At 45.7% G+C, this 18,751-nt stretch overlaps 1 protein-coding gene across 4 annotated transcripts in view; it reads right to left on the reverse strand.

Annotated features, from left to right (window-relative positions):
- TNKS2 (tankyrase 2) overlaps positions 1-4,603 on the reverse strand; it is a 58,624-nt gene extending 54,021 nt beyond the window's left edge. For 3 of the 4 annotated variants that reach the window (XM_030568439.1, XM_030568441.1, XM_030568438.1), the window contains exon 1: positions 4,237-4,603. In XM_030568439.1, coding sequence (XP_030424299.1) covers positions 4,237-4,438 — 202 coding nt within the window. In that variant the 5' untranslated portion in view covers positions 4,439-4,603. The remainder of the gene's footprint in view (positions 1-4,236) is intronic. The other variant, XM_030568440.1, reaches the window with a different exon arrangement.
- Positions 4,604-18,751: the final 14,148 nt, after the last annotated feature.

An 18,751-nucleotide genomic window follows, 5' to 3' on the forward strand; every position in this document is an offset into this window, starting at 1 on the left:
ATATTTTGAAGTAAAATATCGATATTTGTCCATCACAGAGCAGACAGGCAAATTATGTACAGGCTGGCAAGTGACAATTATGCAAGCCTGATTTAATGTCATCTTGTACTAATACAAGCCTAAATTTACATAAAGCAGTTTTGTAATGTTGTTAGTCCAATGCTCTCTACATGTTAAATATTTCTCTAATTGAAAATGCACCAGCATTGCAAATCTTGTCCATTTATATTAAGTTTTTATAGCTGTCTCTTTTCAAGAAGCTAGGATGACTTAGGGCACTTGCTCATGCATATCCTACTCACAGAACGAAACCTTACAGGATGTGATTGATGCCTATGAAGGTCTTTGGGGCACTTCAGAATCACATTTATCTGTAAAGAGGTACAAGTTTGTGTTTCTGCAGAAACCAAAAACTCTAGTGAGCAGAGTAGACTGATTTTTAAATGAGGATTTAAAGCAAGTGGAAAACCTCAAATTAAATCAACTTTCCCATTTGTACTTCCTTTATTTTCTAAAGAGAGGTGCATTCTCATTGGTTGATATAACCATTAAAGCAGGGGTTCTTAAACTGGGGGTCACAAAGAAATGGGGTGGGTTTGGGGTGGAGCTGTCAGCCTCCACCCCAAACTCCACCTTACCTCCAGCATTAATGATGTAAAATATATTTTAAAGTGTTTTTAATTTATAAGGGGGGTGGGGTCGCACTCAGAGGCTTGCTATGTGAAAGGGGTCACCAGAACCACTGTATTAAAGCATGCTGATTTCAACAAAATAGAGCTTTTATACCAGATTAAGTACATCCTTCTGCTGCCTAGGAGGGGTACACATCTATATATTTATTCAAGCAATTATACAGCTACTGATGACAGCTGAAGATCTTCCTCTGTCTACTTCAGTGATAGGTCTTATTTAGACTTTTACTTGACTTACTTCTTGGACTTTTCTCAGGATTTGAAACGGATTTATATCCGTATTCTCTGGCATCTCTCTAATTCTAACAGTAATTATCTATAGTCACTAGGAGAGGCTCGAGTCCTCTCTTGGCATTGGGTTAATTTCCCTGCTATGCAATAAATACATACAAATAACTAGGAGCTGTAGTCACAGACCAGGACCCCACTGTTCTAGCTGCTGTACACACACAGAGACACACAATCCCTGCTCCAAAGAGTTTACAAACTAAATATATCTGTTCCTCATGTCTTCTGTTTAAAAACAAATAAACAAAAAACTTGAATGTTTTAGGAAGGGCATTCTGGCTATTACAAATCCCTTGAATCTGTGGATTTTCTGGTTGTCATGCTCCATGACAAAAAGGGTTACTTGCCTGATCGTCCTAGGCCCAGTCTACACCTAGAACTTAGGCTGACGTTGGAACATTGCTCAGGGGAGAGAAAAATTCACACCCCTGAGACACACCACCTCCTCCTAGACAAGTGGATTAGCTACAGTGACAGAAAAACCCTTTCATCAACTTAATGAGTCTCTACACTAGGGTCTTAGCTGTGCTTCTATAGCATAGACATAGCCTTACACATGCCCCTAACTTTTGCTAATTCGACTTGATTACATGCCTGCTTTGTTGTGCAGTGACACTCTTGACTTAAGCTTCAATACAACTTAACTGCCATACGTTCATCTTATGTGTGCAATGGAGTTAAGAAACATCAAAATTAATCTCCACCAAGATCCCCAGATCCATTGTTTCCAGACAGCAGCACATGAGAACAGCCTGTTCTCTCAACTCTTTCCAGTTAGTAAAGTCAACTCTAAAAGTAAGTCCTTTAGACCAGGAGGAAGAATGGAAATTATTTATTTAAGGAATGGGAGAGAAGTAGACCTTGTCTAACAGGCTGCACTTTTTAAAGTCTAAGCCAAAGTGACAATACAAGTTAAAACAGAACACAAGTTCCCTGGTATTGTGGCATCTCTGTTGCAAAGATGTCAGTACACTTCATAATCAGCACACTTCTCCAGAACTGAACTAAACCAAACAAAAAAGGTTGCCTAGCATATGCATTAATACAAAGGTGTGCACACCTACCCTCACTAACAAGAGGCTCTGCTGTGCAAAACTACAGCAGAGCCTTTGTTACCACTTCCTGGTAGGTTACGTCTATCTTCAGTAGTCTGGTAATCCTCCAGAGACAGAAGACCGAAAGAGCAGCCCTTCTTATTCACATCCGGAATAATGGAACAAAAAACCCAAAACACGAGTTTGCTACCAATCACGTTATTCTTTTTCACTTACTACGGTTATGTTCACAGTGGAAAAGTTCCATCCAATGGAAGACTATAAGTAGATCTTCTCAAGAGAGACTAACAGGTAGGTCTCTCTACCAGAAAGATCCTGCGGTCTTGGGAGGGAAGACATCAGTAACTGCCTTGTAATCCTCCTTTTTCAGGAACCAAAGGGAGGAATATGGAATCCTCCCAACATCTCTGCTACCTAGTGGCATACACCACCTATCTGTTTCTATTGTGAATTTAATAACTGTGTGATTTATTTTAAGGCTATTCAGAGCCTTGAAAGTTCTACTGGACAAAATTAAGCAGGGTTATTCTTATCTAGGCACTTAAATTTTACACAATCTGAAGAGAAATGTGTGTGTGTCTCCGTCCCTTCAGTAATTAGATTATCTTCTATTTCCCAAGCCTATAGTAGAAATAGCTTGACTGGCTAACAAAGGAATTTGAGTTTAAGAATCAACTGTAGGTGTGCTGTGTGTAAAGATCTTATTGAAAGAAATGAGTTTGGTACTTAGGTTTTGAAAGCATTAGGAGTTCCATAATCTATTAAAGTTGTCTCATGTGTTCATAGCTTCCCTTTAATGGTAAACTATTTCACAATTTCAGTGGAATACAGCTATCCTGCAAGAGGCTTTCAGGTAATTAGGGCCAACCCCATGAAGGCCTTTGAATATGAAAAGACACACAGCAGGACTCTATTCAGAGTGGAGCAGCAAAGCTACATGTTCATAATGACCTATGTTTGGCAAATAATGGGCTGCTGATTTTGTACCATTTATCCCTAGAAATGAGTTGCAATAGGCAAGCCTAAAGCATCCACATAAGTGTTTGGACAGCTACAGCCAGGTCTGTGCCTGAAGCAATAGAACACAATCTCCTGACCAGCTGCAATGACTGATTAGATTCAGTTTGTTAGGATGCAGTAATGTTCATTTACAAGTGACAACAAACAAAAAAAAGTGCATAAAGTTTGGGACTTACAAAAGGGACCTGTCAGACAATGTAAGAAGTTCTAATACAGGGCAGTTTTAAAATCAACATGAGATAAGCTGTCTAATTCTTAACTCTCAATCTAAATACTTAAAGAGTAGCTGTGTTGTATCTGCAATTTCCCCAGGTTAAGTATCCTCACACCTTGTCAACTGTCTGGAATGGGCTCTCTTGATTGTCACTACAGAAGTTTTTTTTCCCCTCCTGCTGATAACTAATTTTAATTAATTAGCCTCTTAGAGTTGGTATGGTAACTTCTACCTTTTCAGGTGTGTGTGTTTGTTTTCTTACTATATGGGCCATTCTATGCACCTGATGAAGTGGGCTGTAGCCCAAGAAAGCTTATGCTCAAATAAACGTTAGTCTCTAAGGTGCCACAAGTACTTCTGTTCTTATTGTAGTACATAGGATATCTCTAACATTTCTGTACAGCAGAAAGCATTAGTACTCCAATTTAACATGAGGGAAACCAACGCAGCTTCTGAGATTCAAAGGACTTGTCAAACAGGAAGTTTGAGAAACGCTGCCAAGACCTGAACTCAGATCCCCTGGGTCCTAGTCCAGCACCTTAGCGAGAAGGCCATACCACCCAGTCAGCGGCCACCGTCTTCCGTTCAATTGGGCAGGTCCCATTCTCTGTGGCGACTGGGACTAACTCTTACCGTCACCAGTGGGTGTTTGGAGCCCAGTAAGCTCGGCGGATCGCCAAGTTGGCGTATGTACAACTGACCGGGGGTGGGTAACCCCCCCCCCCGCTCGTCACTGAAGCACAGACACAGCCCCTCTCGAGGAGATACGCTGTGCAGAGCCAGGAGCCCCGCCACAAGAAGCGATCACAGGCTCCGACAGGGCCAGGCTGCCGGGTTCGCGCGTTGGGCAGTCCCCAGGCACCCCTGCACTCGGGGCCCGGTGCGTGGCACAGCCAGGAGCGGGTCACTCCCACACAGGCCCGGGCTGGAGGCGCCGGCCCCGCCAGAGCAGACGTGCCCGCGGTACCTGCGGCGAAGTGCAGGGGGCTGGACTTCCTGCCCGCCGTGTCCCTGCCGTTCACGCTCTCGGGCCGCACCAGCCGCTTAACCCGCTCCACGTCCCCGTTCCTGCAGGCCTCGAACAGCTCCCGGGCCGGCTCCGCCGCAGGCCCACAGCCCGGCGCCTCCGCCATGGGGGCCGCCCCGCCCGCGCCTCGCCGCCCGGCCATGGCGCTCCCCTGCCCAGCAGCAGCGTTCCGGGTGCCTGTCACGGGCCGCTCCTCGCCATGGCCCTGACTCCCGACACGCCTCGCCACAGGAGGAAGCGAGCCCGAGTCAGCCCCGGCCAGACTCCCTCCCTCTCACAACTCCAGCGGCCGGAACCAGACACGCTGCGCATGCGTGCGTTCAATTTGGGGGAGCGGCTGGGTATGCGGCACACAAAGCATGCGCAGAAAGGACAGCCGCCACGAGACAACACAGAGCGTGAGCGCTGCTGTTTGCGCATGCGCGAGGCGAGACTCACACAGCCTGAGCGCACTGCGCGGAGACTCGGAGTCGGCAGTGATATAGGCAGGGGGCGGGGCCCATTCAGCGTGAGAGCCCAGTGGTGAGGCGGGGGAGCCTGTCGGCGCACTGGTGCCGCGGCGCCTAGGGGCGGGTGGTGGGGTCCTTTGCTTCGCACTGTGCCGTGGCTGAGGACACGGCAGCCTGCCCGCGGTGCCATGCGGCCGCGTACCTGCTACTCCAAGGCAGACTGGAGCTTCCCCGAACCCCGTGGGGATCAGGGGTTGCATGCTCTAAGGCAGCCTAGAGCACTCCTGTTGGCCTCATAAAACCATCTCCAGGAGAGGGGGTAGCTATGTGTCTGGGCAGAGCTCTACCCTGCCCATAGCACCGTCCATACTGTGCTTTGGTCAGTATAACTTATCTCACTCAAGGGGTGCCTTATTCACACCCCTGAGGGACAGAAGTGCTTGTGTACAAGCCCTGAGATGTGTAAAGTGTGGGTCAGGAGTCTAGTTGCATTTTGCTGCCTAAATCACTACGTCATCTTTCCTTTTAAATCTCACAGGGCCCCTAGTGATTCTGTACACAGAGCGCCAAGGCATATGTTAGATGAGGTCAAGGGCAGCCCAGGTGTATATATATATTTAGGTGGATGCTGCCCATAGATTTCTGGTAGGTCCAAAGAGACCATATGCATAAAAGTAGTCACAATACAAACTGACTTTTAAATCACTTGGCAAAATGAGCCTTTAATCAGAGAGAACTGGATGTGTGTGCAGTCAGGTAAGAAGTGAAGTCAAACTCGGGCTTGGGGCTTGTATACTACCATCTTTCTCTAAGGCAGTGATTCTCAAACTTTTGTACTGGTGACCCCTTTCACATAGCAAGCCTCTGAGTGCAAACCTTCTAAATTAACATTTTTTATCTATTTAACATTATAACTGCTAGAGGCAAAGTGGGGTTTGAGGTGGAGGCTGACAGCTCGTGACCCCCTCACATAATAGCCTCATGACCCCGAGGGGTCCCGACCCACAGTTTGAGAACTCCTTAAGGGCATGGCTACACTTGCAGATGTAGAGTGCTGGGAGTTAAACAAGCCCTCGGAGAGCGCAGCAGGGAAAGTGCTGCCCTGTGTTTACACTGTCAGTTGAAAGTGCAGTGGCTTGGCCACATGAGCAGCTCTTGCAACGTCACAGAGAGCAGTGCATTGTGGTAGCTATTCCAGTGTGCAAGTGGCTGCAGCATGCTTTTCAAATGGGGAGTGGGAGTGTGAAAGGGAGGGTGTTGTGTGTATGTGGGGGGAGAGACTGTATTTTGGGGGGAAGAGTGTGTCAGCAGGCTGTCTTGCAAGTTCAGACAGCAGCAGGGGGAAGCCCCGACATCTGCCTTCCTCGCACTGCCTTGCTCGCTCTCTCTCTCTCTCACACACACATACAAGGCACAAACGCCTGCCTCTGCAGCAGAAGCATTCTACAGTAATGGTTTGCTTTGTCCTGGAGCAGATAAGAATGGAGGCTGTCAGAAACTGAGCTTTGAAAGGGGATATCCACATGCCCTCAGCCAAGTTCAGAACAATGACCAGAGTGGTCACTTGACTTCAGGGGATTATGGGATGTTTCCAGAAGCCAGTCACAGCGCAGTAATGCAACACATCAGCCTCACTGACACCCCAGCATTTCAGCCAGGGTGCAGCAAGCTCTTTGCGTCTCATGGAGGTGGATTTCCAGGAGTGCCCCAGCTGCACAGTCCAGGCGCACGAAGTGTCTTGCCAGTGAGGACACCTCAGGAGTTAGGGTGCCTGGGGCTGATTTAATGTGCTCCAACTTGCAAGTGTAGCCAAGGCCTACGGCAGCAACTGAGGCTAGACTTGTCTCCACTGCTTGCTTGGAGTTTATAGCTTGGTAAAACTAAAGTGCCTTCATTATTTACTCTTGAATAGCTCACGTGCGTTAGTGACAAGCCCTCTGTGAGCAGGTCAGTCCACCAGTCTATCACTCACTGAGCTCCTTCTAAACAACTGTGAGCTGCTCATATTCCCACCTTCAGGAATGAGGCTTTGCTTTCCTGAAGAATAAGCTTTATTAAACCAAACTCTGACCTTTGTTGAAATTTAAAAGGAGCTTCAGGCCAGATTTTCACATGCACAGTCTGCAGTCCCCCATTCTCCTGGAATTTGTGGGCAAAAAAGCATCAGAAGAGTAATTTAAAAAATCAGGTCTGTTTTTGGAGGACCTATATCTTTTGTCAAATTACCCTGATTTGACATCAGATATTATATGCCTATGTTTGAGGTGGCCTACCAGTTTCCATGGTAATCTTCCTAGGCATGTGGATTTCACAGCATTTTATAAAAGTGGCTCTTAAATAGAAAGTTTGTTGCAGTCTTACTTGAGGCAGGCGATCTCACAACAATTTTTTTGGTGGCCTCACAGTGCAGCAACTAACTCTTGGTGGTGGCCACTCTGACTGTCTTTCCTAAAGCACTTAATTAATTTTAGGAAAAACAAATAAATATGCCCATATACATGTCCAAATCATTGTAATTTATTTATGTAGGGGTTTTTTGTTGTTTTTTTTTCAGATTCATTAATAAAAATAATGTACAGTTTTCTCTATTCTTTACTGGACCTAAACAGAATAGAAACATAAATAAGGTGCTTTGCATAGTTTGCTTTTTTGGTTGCTTTTTTTTTTTAAGACTTGCTAGCTAGTAAGTCTGCTACTATGAAAAGTTATATTTGTATATTTGTTAATATCACTTTTCACAGCAGACTCACTCATCCCCGGCAAGCTGGGGGACAAACCCTGGATGTGGAGGTTGGTACGGCAGCAGGAGGGTCAGGGCCAATGGGTGACTGGATGGGGGGGTGGAAGAGGCAGTGCGGGTCAGAGTGATGCAGGTGGGGTGAGTCCAGGGCTGTAGCCTGGAGTCCTGCTGCATGGCTGGGGGCTGGAGGAGGCAGCGGGGGCCAAGGACAATGTGGGATGGGGAGCGAGCCCAGAGCCAGAAGCCCGGCGGCTGGCGGACAGAGCCTGTCGCTGCATGGCTAGAGCCTGCTGCTCACCACCCCAGGGCCCATAGCCCAAGCCCACAGCCCAAGCCCAAGGGTGCTGGAACAATTTGTATAGTGGGGGTGCTGAGAGTCATTGAACCAAACTTTAAACCCTGGATATAATGGAAACCACTTCAAGCCAAGGGATGTGGCAGCATCGCTAGTTCCAGCACCTATGCACAAGCCCCACCACCCCCAGGAAGGTGAGGAACTCATACTGGTCACCTGCTCCTACAGTGTTTGTGGTCCCAGAAGGGGCCAGGGACCAACCCCTGCTAGCGATCCCGGGGAAGGGGCGTCTACTTTGCCCCCTCTCCAATCACCACCAAGGAGGCTGTGACTGCAAGAAAAGCCCCTGGTGGCCGCATTTGAGAAACGCTGAATAGGGCAGCTAAGAGCTCTATTTAATTTAGGCACCTATGTGGCCTGATTTTTAAAAATGCAAAGCACCCAGCAGTTTCCACTGAAGTCTAGAGAGAGAGATTTCAGTGTGGGATATTTATCTCCCCCACATAAGATGACATTTAAAACCAGAGATATATTTCTCAGAAGCATACAGTTTATACTGTACTGTATTTCTTTTCCTGACAGAAGGGATTCTGAAACATTAATGAAATAAATTAGAAATCTGGTAGGGTTTTAAAATACATTATGCCTTTGAGGATCTAAAGTAAAACCATTTCAACAAGCCCGCATGATTATACTAAATAAAACCCACTTTGTCTGGCTTCATGCTCCAGGAGGGCTCTATAGCAGCTAGAACATGGAGCTGACCTATGGCTCACAGGACTTTGTGGACTTGCAGGGCCTGAATTGGAGAGGGGGGGAAAAAAGGGTTAACATTCTTTTGTGCTAAGAGGTTGATTCTTAAAAGTGCTAAGCATTCCGGCAAGGTGCTGAACATCATCAGCTCCCTCTGAGGTCAGTGAGAATTGAAGGTGGATCAGTCCCTTAATATCTTCCTCAGTCTTGCTGTTGGGGGCATTATACCACATCAGAATACCTTCAGTTTATTTATTACTATACTTTATGTGAAGGTCACCTTTAAAGTTCAGTAATTTTCCCCAGTATATTGTATACCAGCTGAAATTCAGAAAAAATAGAACCACATTTCTGGTCACCATTTATTAGTTACATCACAAACTATAAATTAGCAACTAATACACATATGGCGACCAGATGTCCCGATTTTGTAGTGACAGTCCTGATTTTGGGGTCTTTTTCTTCTATAGGCTCCTATTATTCCCCACCCCCGTCCCGATTTTTTACACTTGCTGTCTGGTCACCCTAAATACACACTGTAGCATATTAGTAAGTAAAGTTAGTGGCCTGAGATGGCCTCAGAAAATACAGTGACATCTTTAAAGTGTCTATAGATTTTTTTCTAAAAATATTTTTGGTTTGTCACTAGAGGGCAGAAAAATACAAGATGAAAAGTGCATGTGCAAGCCTGATTTATAAAAGGGAAACCAATGCATTTCTTATTTCCTTGTGAAAATAAAAGTTGTGCATGTGGGAATTCATGTGCAGAGACATCTTCAATGCCAATCTGCATGGTAGTCAATTAGCTTTAGAACAGGAGTACTTTAGCTTTAGGGTTTTCAGCTATTATCTCTTTTAACTCCCAATGAATTTCCTGAATCTTTCCGATTGGTCCCCCTAATGACTTGTAGTGCTGGTAGAAGCAGTGACTAATGTTGCCATTAAAAGTCTCAAAGTATCAACCAGTATTTTTCATTTCAAATGAATAATTACTAAAATGCACTTGCTTTAAACTTTTCCATGGTAAGACTTAGAAGAACAAATTCTATTAATTGGCAAAAAGAACAAGGAGTACTTGTGGCACCTTAGAGACTAACAAATTCATTTTTTCACATCCTGTGTATATGTATCTTCCTACTGTATTTTCCACTACATGTATCCAATGAAGTGGGTTTTAGCCCATGAAAGCCTGTGCTCAAATAAATTTGTTAGTCTCTAAGGTGCCACGAGTACTTCTTTTCTTTTTGCTGATACAGACTAACACGGCTACCACTCTGAAATCTGTTAAGTGGTACTCAAGATCTGGACATTGTGAAATGTGCTTTCCAGTCAAAAATTCAAAGTTAACATTTCTGACTACTGTGCTGGAGCAGAGCATGGAGAATCTAGCCCATAAAATAAACAAAAGTACTTGTAAGGAAAACTAAGGTGGTAGATTTTTAGTTAATAACTATTTATTATAAAATAGAATCATTGACAGTCTGAGTTATTTTTCCCTCTAAGTTGTAAGAGAGGCTGACTATCAAAAAGAGATAAGGGCAGTACAGATTTTTTGTTACCATGAGTGTACAAAAATAGATATTTTTAAACCTTCAGGGTTTTTTAATCATATCATTTGATCCATCAAAAAAGGATAATCTCACACAGACAGCCAGTTCCATTTTTCTTAATTCCTACCAACAATTTGTATCTAGTTGGTATTTGTTCTTTATTTGCTATCTTTGTGTGACCAGCAGATGGGTTTATAGTGGAACAACATTAGAACAAGAGACTGTGGAGTAATGAAGAAATGATAGAATCTTTAGAGCTCAGAGACCTGACAGACAGAGTTAAGCACTGTCTACACTACGGGATTATTCTGATTTTATATAAACCGGTTTTGTAAAACAGATTGTATAAAGTAGAGTGCACGTGGCCACACTAAGCACATTAATTTGGTGGTGTGCGTCCATGTACCGAGGCTAGCGTCGATTTCTGGAGCGTTGTACTGTGGGTAGCTATCCCGTAGCTATTCCATAGTCCCCGCAATTGCTCTGGCCCATTGGAATTCTGGGTTGAGATCCCAATGCATGATGGTGCAAAAACAGTGTCGCGGGTGATTCTGGGTAAATGTCGTCACTCAATCCTTCCTCCATGAAAGCAACGGCAGACAATCATTTCGCACCCTTTTTCCCCTGGATTGCCCTGGCAGACGCCATAGCATGGCAACCATGGAGCCTGTTTTGCCTTTTGTCATTGTCACCGTATGTGTACTGGACGCTGCTGACAGAGGCGGTACTGCAGTGCTACACAGCAGCATTCATTTGCCTTTGCAAGGTAGCAGAGATGATTACCATCCCTATTGCACTGTCTGTCATTGTAAATTGGTGATGAGATGACGGTTATCAATCATTTTGTACTGTTTGCAGTTGGAAATTGGCAATGACGGTTATCAATCATTTTGTACCGTCCGCTGCTGTCATGGGTGCTCCTTGTTGGCCTCGCTGAGGTCAGTCGGGGTTGCATGGACAAAAATGGGAATGACTCCGTGGGTCATTCCCTTCTTTATGTTTTGTCTAAAAATAGAGTCAGTCTTGCCTAGAGTATGGAGCAAGTCTACTGGAGAGCCAGAGAGCACAGCCGCTCTGGGTCAGAGCCCCAGAGATCCCGCAGAAATGATGAGCTGCATACCATTCTAGAGGGTACCCCTGCAACAACCCCACCCGTTGCTTTCCTCCTCCCCAACCCTCCTGGGCTACTGTTGCAATGTCCCCCCATTTGTGTGATGTAGTAATAATGCAGGAATAAGAAACATTGACTTTTTAGCGAGATAAAATGAGGGGGAGGCAGCCTCCAGCTGCTATGATAGTCCAGGCAGGACATTAAAGGATGCGGGGGAGAGGAGCGCAGCCTCCCGCTGCTATGATAGTCCAGGCAGTACAGAATCTTTTCTTTAGACACGAAAGGGGTGGTGGTGGCTGATGGAGCTCAGGCTCCAGCTGCTATGATGAGGACAGTTAACAAGCATTTTGTACTGTCTGCCAGGAATGACAGATAGTCATTCCCATTTTTACCCAGGTGCTCCCGGCTGACCTCACCGAGGACAGCCAGGAGCACTCACGGGATGATGACGGTTTTCCCCCATTTTGTACCATCTGCCATCAGGAAAGAAAGGGGAGGGCATGCTGGTGTTCAGCGCCGCAGCACCGCGTCTACCAGCAGCATGCAGTAGACATATGGTAGCATTGAAAAATGGCAAGAAACTATTTTTTTACCTTTTCTTTCCATGGGAGGGGGGGTAAATTGATGAGATATACCCTGAACCACCCCGGACAATGTTTTTGACCCTACAGGCATTGGGAGCTCAGCCAAGAATGCAAATGCTTTTCAGAGACTGCGGGGACTGTGGGATAGCTGGAGTCCTCAGTACCCCCTCGGTCCCTCCCTCTATGAACGTCCATTTGATTCTTCCGCTTTCTGTTACGCTTGTCACACAGCACTGTGCTGAGTCCATGCTGTGGCCTCTGTCTATCATAGCCTGGAGATTTTTTCAACTGCTTTGTCATTTCATCTTCTGTAACGGAGCTCTGATAGAACAGATTTGTCTCCCCATACAGCGATCAGATCCAGTATCTCCCATACGGTCCATGCTGGAGCTCTTTTTGGATTTGGGACTGCATCGCCACTCGTGCTGATCAGAGCTCCATGCTGGGCAAACAGGAAATGAAATTCAAAAGTTTGTGGGGCTTTTCCTGTCTACCTGGCCAGTGCGTTTGAGTTCAGATTGCTTTCCAGAGCGGTCACAATGGTGCACTGTGGGATATTGCCCGGAGGCCAATACTGTCGATTTGTGGCCACACTAATTCTAATCCGACATGGCAATACCGATTTCAGCACTACTCCTCTCGTTGGGGAGGAGTACAGAAATCGGTTTAAAGAGCCCTTTATATCGATATAAAGGGCCTTGTTGTGTGGACGGGTGCAGCGTTAAATTGGTTTAACGCTGCTAAATTCGGTTTAAACGCGTCGTGTAGACCAGGCCTGAGAGTGAGCACAAGAGAGTTTGAATCAGTTGTATATGAAGGTGGTCATTCCAGAAGGGATATAGTTGTGAAATGTAGAGAAGCTGTGGTGACAGGAAAGTCAATCCTTAGAATATTGATAGCTATGTATGCAGTGACCATGAAAACCATTAAGTGACTTAACTCTCAGGTATACAGGTGAGAGATCACATCATACATCTAGACAAAGGTGGAAGGATACCAACGACATAGAGGGGCAAAAGACTGGTCATGAAAGCTCAATTGAGCTAACTAAAAAAAAGCTTTAGGTCCAGGGCCTCTGTGATAGCTTTCTCTGAAATTTTTCCAGTTCCACATACAGGTCCAAACAGAAGCTTTAGGGATTTGAAACATGGGGGTAAAGAGAAAGATATTTTTTAGGCACTGCAGAACTTTCTGGAGAAGGGAGAGCTACTGGTACAGAAAATTGGCAAGAGTTTGGAGAATCATCCAAACTATTACTGGCAGAAAGCCAAGAGTTGCTGAGTATTGCTTAAAAATCAAGCAAAGAAATCTGCTAGAAATGTAGTGATATAACAGAATTCTGTACCCAGTACTGAATACAATGGGAGGAGGGACAGATTGAGATCAAAGACCTACATTGCTGAAGAGTAAAAGGGTGCCAGTGCCCGAGTTATAGAAAAAGCGTTAAATAAAAATAAGCCCAAGCCAAAAATAAAGGGCCAGTGCCTTGGCTGAGAACTGCTTGGCACAGAGGTCATTTACAGCTCCTGGATTCTTTGGCCCATGCCACAGGACAGTTTAGAACAGCTTGTGTGACTGAAAATAGCTAGAGCACAACAGTGCTCTGTCCCTGCCCCTTCGTGTCCTTGCATATCCCCTAAACTGGAGCCAGGACAGGGAAGAAAGGTGGCATTGAAGCTATGCCTGGTTCAGGCCAGTGATGCATGCTCTATGCTGAGTACCAGCAAAACTCTCAGCTGGTCAGATTTCATCACTTTTGTGCCTTCAGCAGCACAAAGGGATCAGAATGAAAAAAAAAAAGGAACCTGGCTGCAAAATTGTAGATATTGATAAACCGGGGCAAAAAGACCGAAAGGAAAACCAGGCAAACTAGAATGCCTACAGGGGAAGAGAAGCTTGACATAAGAAGCATTTCTGAAACACATAGGAATGAAAAAAAAATCAGTTAGGTACCTGGCTTATAAATTATACAGACCAGATCACAGAGATGTAAGGGTAGTGCTATGCTTAAAGGATTCCATGGAATCTAGTGAGAGAAAAAGTCTGAGGAGAGATGGCTATAGAGAGAATCTGAATGGATTCATATCAAGTTATATGAGTACAAATATTTGAGAAGAATTTTACTATTAACCTCCTGAGCAGGAAAGGGACACTGAGTACCCAATGTCAAGGAAGAGCAGAGAGGCAACTATTCTCTCATAAAAAGAGTAGTAATACGTAACTTCATTTACCCATGCATAAACTGGCTAAATGTCAATTTGAGACAAAGTTTAGAAAGGCAATTTCTCAATAATTTAAATGATGGCTTCTTGGAACAGCTAGTTCTGTATCACACAAAGAGGGAGATGGTTCTTGATTTAATGCTAAGTAACACTCAAGAGTTGGCTAAAGAAGTAACTATAGTGTTGGTACCAAATAATAGTGACCCAATATAATGAAGTTCAACATCCTTGGGAAGGGGACCAGACCCAAAATTAGTACTGGACACTAAACTTTAGAAAGGCTGATCTTGATAAAAAGGGAAAAAAGAAGAATAAAGGATGCTAGTCAAAAAAAGCCCTAAAATCAAAAGCAAAAACATGCTAAAATCCTTACACTCAACATGTTGGAGGCTATATTTAAGCACACATAAGTAGAGCTGTGCAAATAAATGATTTTTCAGTTTACTGGCAGTTCTGAAATATATATAAAAAAGGTTTGGGTTGAACAAAATGTTTTGTTTGACCTGAAACTAAATGTTTTCATTTGGGCCATTTTTAACCATTAGTAACAAAAGCAAAGGAAATACAGGGCTAGATTAATAAATTGAAGGAGAAAGTTGTGGCCCCTTACAACCAGTAGCCCAGTGGTTAGGACGCTTATCTGGCATGTGTAAAACACAGATTTGAATACTTGCTTTGGAGCAGATACTTGAATCCAGGTCTTTCCCAGCCCCCAGGCAAGTGCCCTATGCACCAGGCTATTGGCTATTCTGGGGCAATGTCTCTTAGGGCTTGTCTACATCACAAAGTTGCAGTGCTGGTGAGGGGGTTACAGCGCTGCAACTTAGGAGGTGTACACATCTGCAGGGCATCACCAGCGCTGCAACTCCCTGTTTGCAGCGCTGGCCGTACTCCAGTTTTGTCTCGGGTGTAGAGGATCCAGCGCTGGTGATCCAGCGCTGGTAATCAAGTGTAGACACTTACCAGCGCTTTTCTTGACCTCCGTGGAATAAGCAGGTATCCCAGCATACCTGAGGAAGCCTCTCTGGTAATCAAGCAGGTATCCTTCCCCGCGGTTTGCTCCGGTGTTCTCCGAATCCCCCCCCAAGCGGGTCTCCTTCCCAGCGGTTTGCAGGGGGGTTCGGGGAACGCGAGAGCAAACCACGGGGAAGGAGATCTGCTTGCTCGGGGGTTCGGGGAACGCGAGAGCAAACTGCGGGGAAGGAGACCTGCTTGCTCGGGGGTTCGGGGAACACTGGAGCAAAACCGAGGAAGGAGACCTGCTTTCCCGCGGTTTGCTCTCGCGTTCCCCAAACCCCCCTTGAAGCCGCCCAACAGCGCTGCAGTGTGGCCACCACTTGCAGTGCTGGTTGCTGTAAGTGTGGCCACTCTGCAGCGCTGGCCCTATACAGCTGTACTAATACAGCTGTAACAACCAGCGCTACAAAATTGTAGATGTAGACATACCCTTAGTATACATCTATACTGCAACTGGGAGTGTGCTTCCCAGACACAGGCTAAAAGTAGCTCTGTGGCCATGATGGCTCAAGCTAGTCATCTGAGTACAAGCCCATCTGACCTTGGGAGGACGGGGCCAAACTGCTATTTTTAGCATGTTAGCTTGAGCAGAGCTATCTCGTCTCTGGCCTTGTCTACACTAGCAAGTTTTGGCGACAAAACAGCAAGAGTGTACACACTCCAATGGGACTTTTGTCATGAAAAATGACCAGTTTTGGCAACAAAAAACTTCCATCCCTACAAGAGACTTTTGTCTTCCCTCCCCCCCCCCCATTATTTCTGATAAGAGCCAGGGTAGACATTCCTGATTGTTTTGTTGACAGAACTGGCTTCCCCCAGTATCCCACAATGCCTGCCCTGATTGCTCTGCTCAGTGTTTTGATCTCTGCTGCTTTGCAGGCATGCTCCCCTCCCCTCCGGGAAGTATCTGTGTGCTGCTCCATGTGGGGAATAAACAAAGAGCAAATCATTGGAATGCTCCTGTTCTGGCCAGCACTAGGAACACAGCAGGAGGCAGACTGCTGCTGCAGGGCGAGGGGGACAGACTGCTGTGCTGCTTTACCATTCCTCAGCATGGAGAGCTCACAGAGCTACTCATGATGCTGCTCTCAGCAGCTGAGGGGGCTGTGGGAGAATTCGGAGAGAATCCCAAGATATGCAGCGATCAGCTCTTCCTTCCCACAACACTGCACTGTGGGACGTATACCCACGGTACATTGCTCACCTGTCGATGACGGTGTTAGGTAATAAAGCAAGTCCTCACTCACCTCTCCAACACCCGAGGTTGTGCGGAGTTGGAATATGGGCCCACAATTCTGTCAGAGACCAGACACAAATGCGTTGATCAACGGGCACACACTACCCCAAAAGCTTTAGAATAAGTGTGGCCCCTTTATTAGGGGTGGGCATCAATATTTATACACAGAAGTAAACAAAGTGATTAACAAAAGATAATGGTCATGCATAATCAATCAAGATTTTACAGGAAGAGCAAGTTTAAGAAGTAAATGCATAGAGATAAAAGGCTAATGGCTACTTGAGGAAGGGGGTGTCATGAGTAGTTTGCAGGTCAGTGCTTTGTTCAAAAAAGGTTCAGAAAGGATTATGCAGAGACGGCCAGTCTGGGTGTTTTTTGGCTCCAAAGTTCACCAAAAGTTTAGACCCAACATTCCTCCATTTGTAGCTTTGAGATAACTATTAATCAAAAAGCTACACCCTATTTCAAGATCTCAAGGGCCGCTTGGCAATTTCAGCCTGGGCCAATTCGAAGAGAGTAAGGCTTTTAGCTGAAGTGGGAAAAGAATAAACTGACTTACATGAGTTTATGAGGGAGGGGACACACTGAATACAGCAACACAGTATTATAAGGACTACCATGGCCCCAACAACACCCACCAAGAGGTTTTTAACCCACCCAAATCCGGGCAGCCAATTCCATAAGGCTCCCCACCAATCATAAGGTGGCTGGCCAGAGGAGTAGTTTTTAGCCATTTCCCTTAGGTGTTTGGTACTTTGAAAAGTGTCAGAGTAGGTGTCATTTACAAAAACACAGCATTCTTCATTTATGAGGGCGCAAGTTCCTCCCTGGGCTGCTAACATCATATCTAAAGCCATTCTGTTTTGCAAAGCCAACTGGCGCAGCTGGGACATTTCCCCGGCCTGGTTCTCAAATAGGGTTGCAGTTTCATTGGTCAAAGATTCTAATAGTCCCTGTAGACGGATGATAGCACCCTTCAAGCTAGTGTGACCAGCCCACCGCTGCCAGGACAAACCATCACGGAGATTAATATCTCTGTCAGTTTCACGGATGTTACGAACGTGGGGAAAATGAGGGGGGGTGAGGGAGATCCGAGAAGGCGGTGCTAGCCATGCCAAATAACATGACCCTGCCCAATCAGGGGAGAGGAAATAATAAGCCTTGGGCCCGCACACCCAGTATGTTCCATATAATGCGTTTTGGGTATTCCATTTCTCAAAGTAGGAGGTAACCCACCGCCCGTTGTACCACTGTTCCCCTGGTAACGCAGAGGGGTCGTTGTGTGAACTGCAGAGGCACAATTTGGTAGTGTTGTCCTCAAAGGGCAGTGTAGTACTGCTTGAGCAGTTGTAGAAGGCAATTGTGTATCCTTTAACAATTAGTTGGACACCCTCGAGCTCTGAGCAGGGCTTTTTAAAAACTGACTCTGAAAACCTGCCCCTCCATGAAAAAGTTGAAAAGGTTGGATCGGGGTGAGGGATCCACATATGGGATAAGTGGGATGCGCAAGGCTTGAAGCCAAGATTTTTACTAAAGGCGGTGCCATTAAAATATATGTTGCATTTACTTGTTCCCACAAAAGTTGACCCTTTTTCTTTAACAAAACACAGTGATCCTGTTTGATTGGTTACCCTGAGATATTTGTTAATTGGCACTTCTGTTTTGTCCCATGTAAGATTGGGTTGGACTGGATCTTTTATTCTAGTCGGTGGCATCCAAGTCATATTAGCAGTGGTTAGGGGAATGGGTGTGAAGGGGAGTCCCTGTGCTGCATTTACTGGAAATTGAGTACATACCCAGCAATCACTTCTATTTCCTAAAATACGAGTTTTAACCTCATGGGAATATCTAATAAAAGCATTATCTTCATAAGCAGAAAATAAACTGAAAAAGCATAAAAAGCATACAGTTGTCAGAATAAAGGGTCCTCTCATTTTTTTCGAGTTAATTTAAGTCTAATGTCTGAGAGAGGTAAGCTGGTCCACTGGTCGAAGGCAGTGTCCTCAGTGGTGACAAGAGCTGCTGGTCCGTCACTGTGGTCCACTACGGCTGGCTTGACGTGGGAGTGGTGGATCCAAGATTTGCGTCCTTCCAGGAACACTGCAGTCTGGGTTGTCAAAAGAACCTGGTGGGGTCCAGTAAACCTTGGCTGGAGGGTGTCGTCACGAACGAACTTTTTGGCCCAGACGAAGTCCCCTGGTTGGAACGGGTGGATTTGTTCCTCCAGCGGCACGGTCTGGGAAAACTGCGAGGCTTTCCAAAGGGTACGGAGGCGAGCCTGTAGGGAGAGAAACTGACACGCAGTCATATGATCCCCTCCCAATAGTGAAACATCAGCACGTGGTAGCGCCCCGCCTTTGAAAGGGGGGTGTCCATAGAGCAGTTCAAAGGGGGATAATCCCAATGCGCGGGTTGGGCGAGTACGAAGGTGAAACAGGACCAAGGGAAGTACCTGAGGCCACTTTAATCCTGTTTCCTGACAGTATTTAGCCAATGT

Source organism: Gopherus evgoodei, chromosome 7 (genome assembly GCF_007399415.2).
Source record: "Gopherus evgoodei ecotype Sinaloan lineage chromosome 7, rGopEvg1_v1.p, whole genome shotgun sequence".
NCBI lineage: Eukaryota > Metazoa > Chordata > Testudines > Testudinidae > Gopherus > Gopherus evgoodei.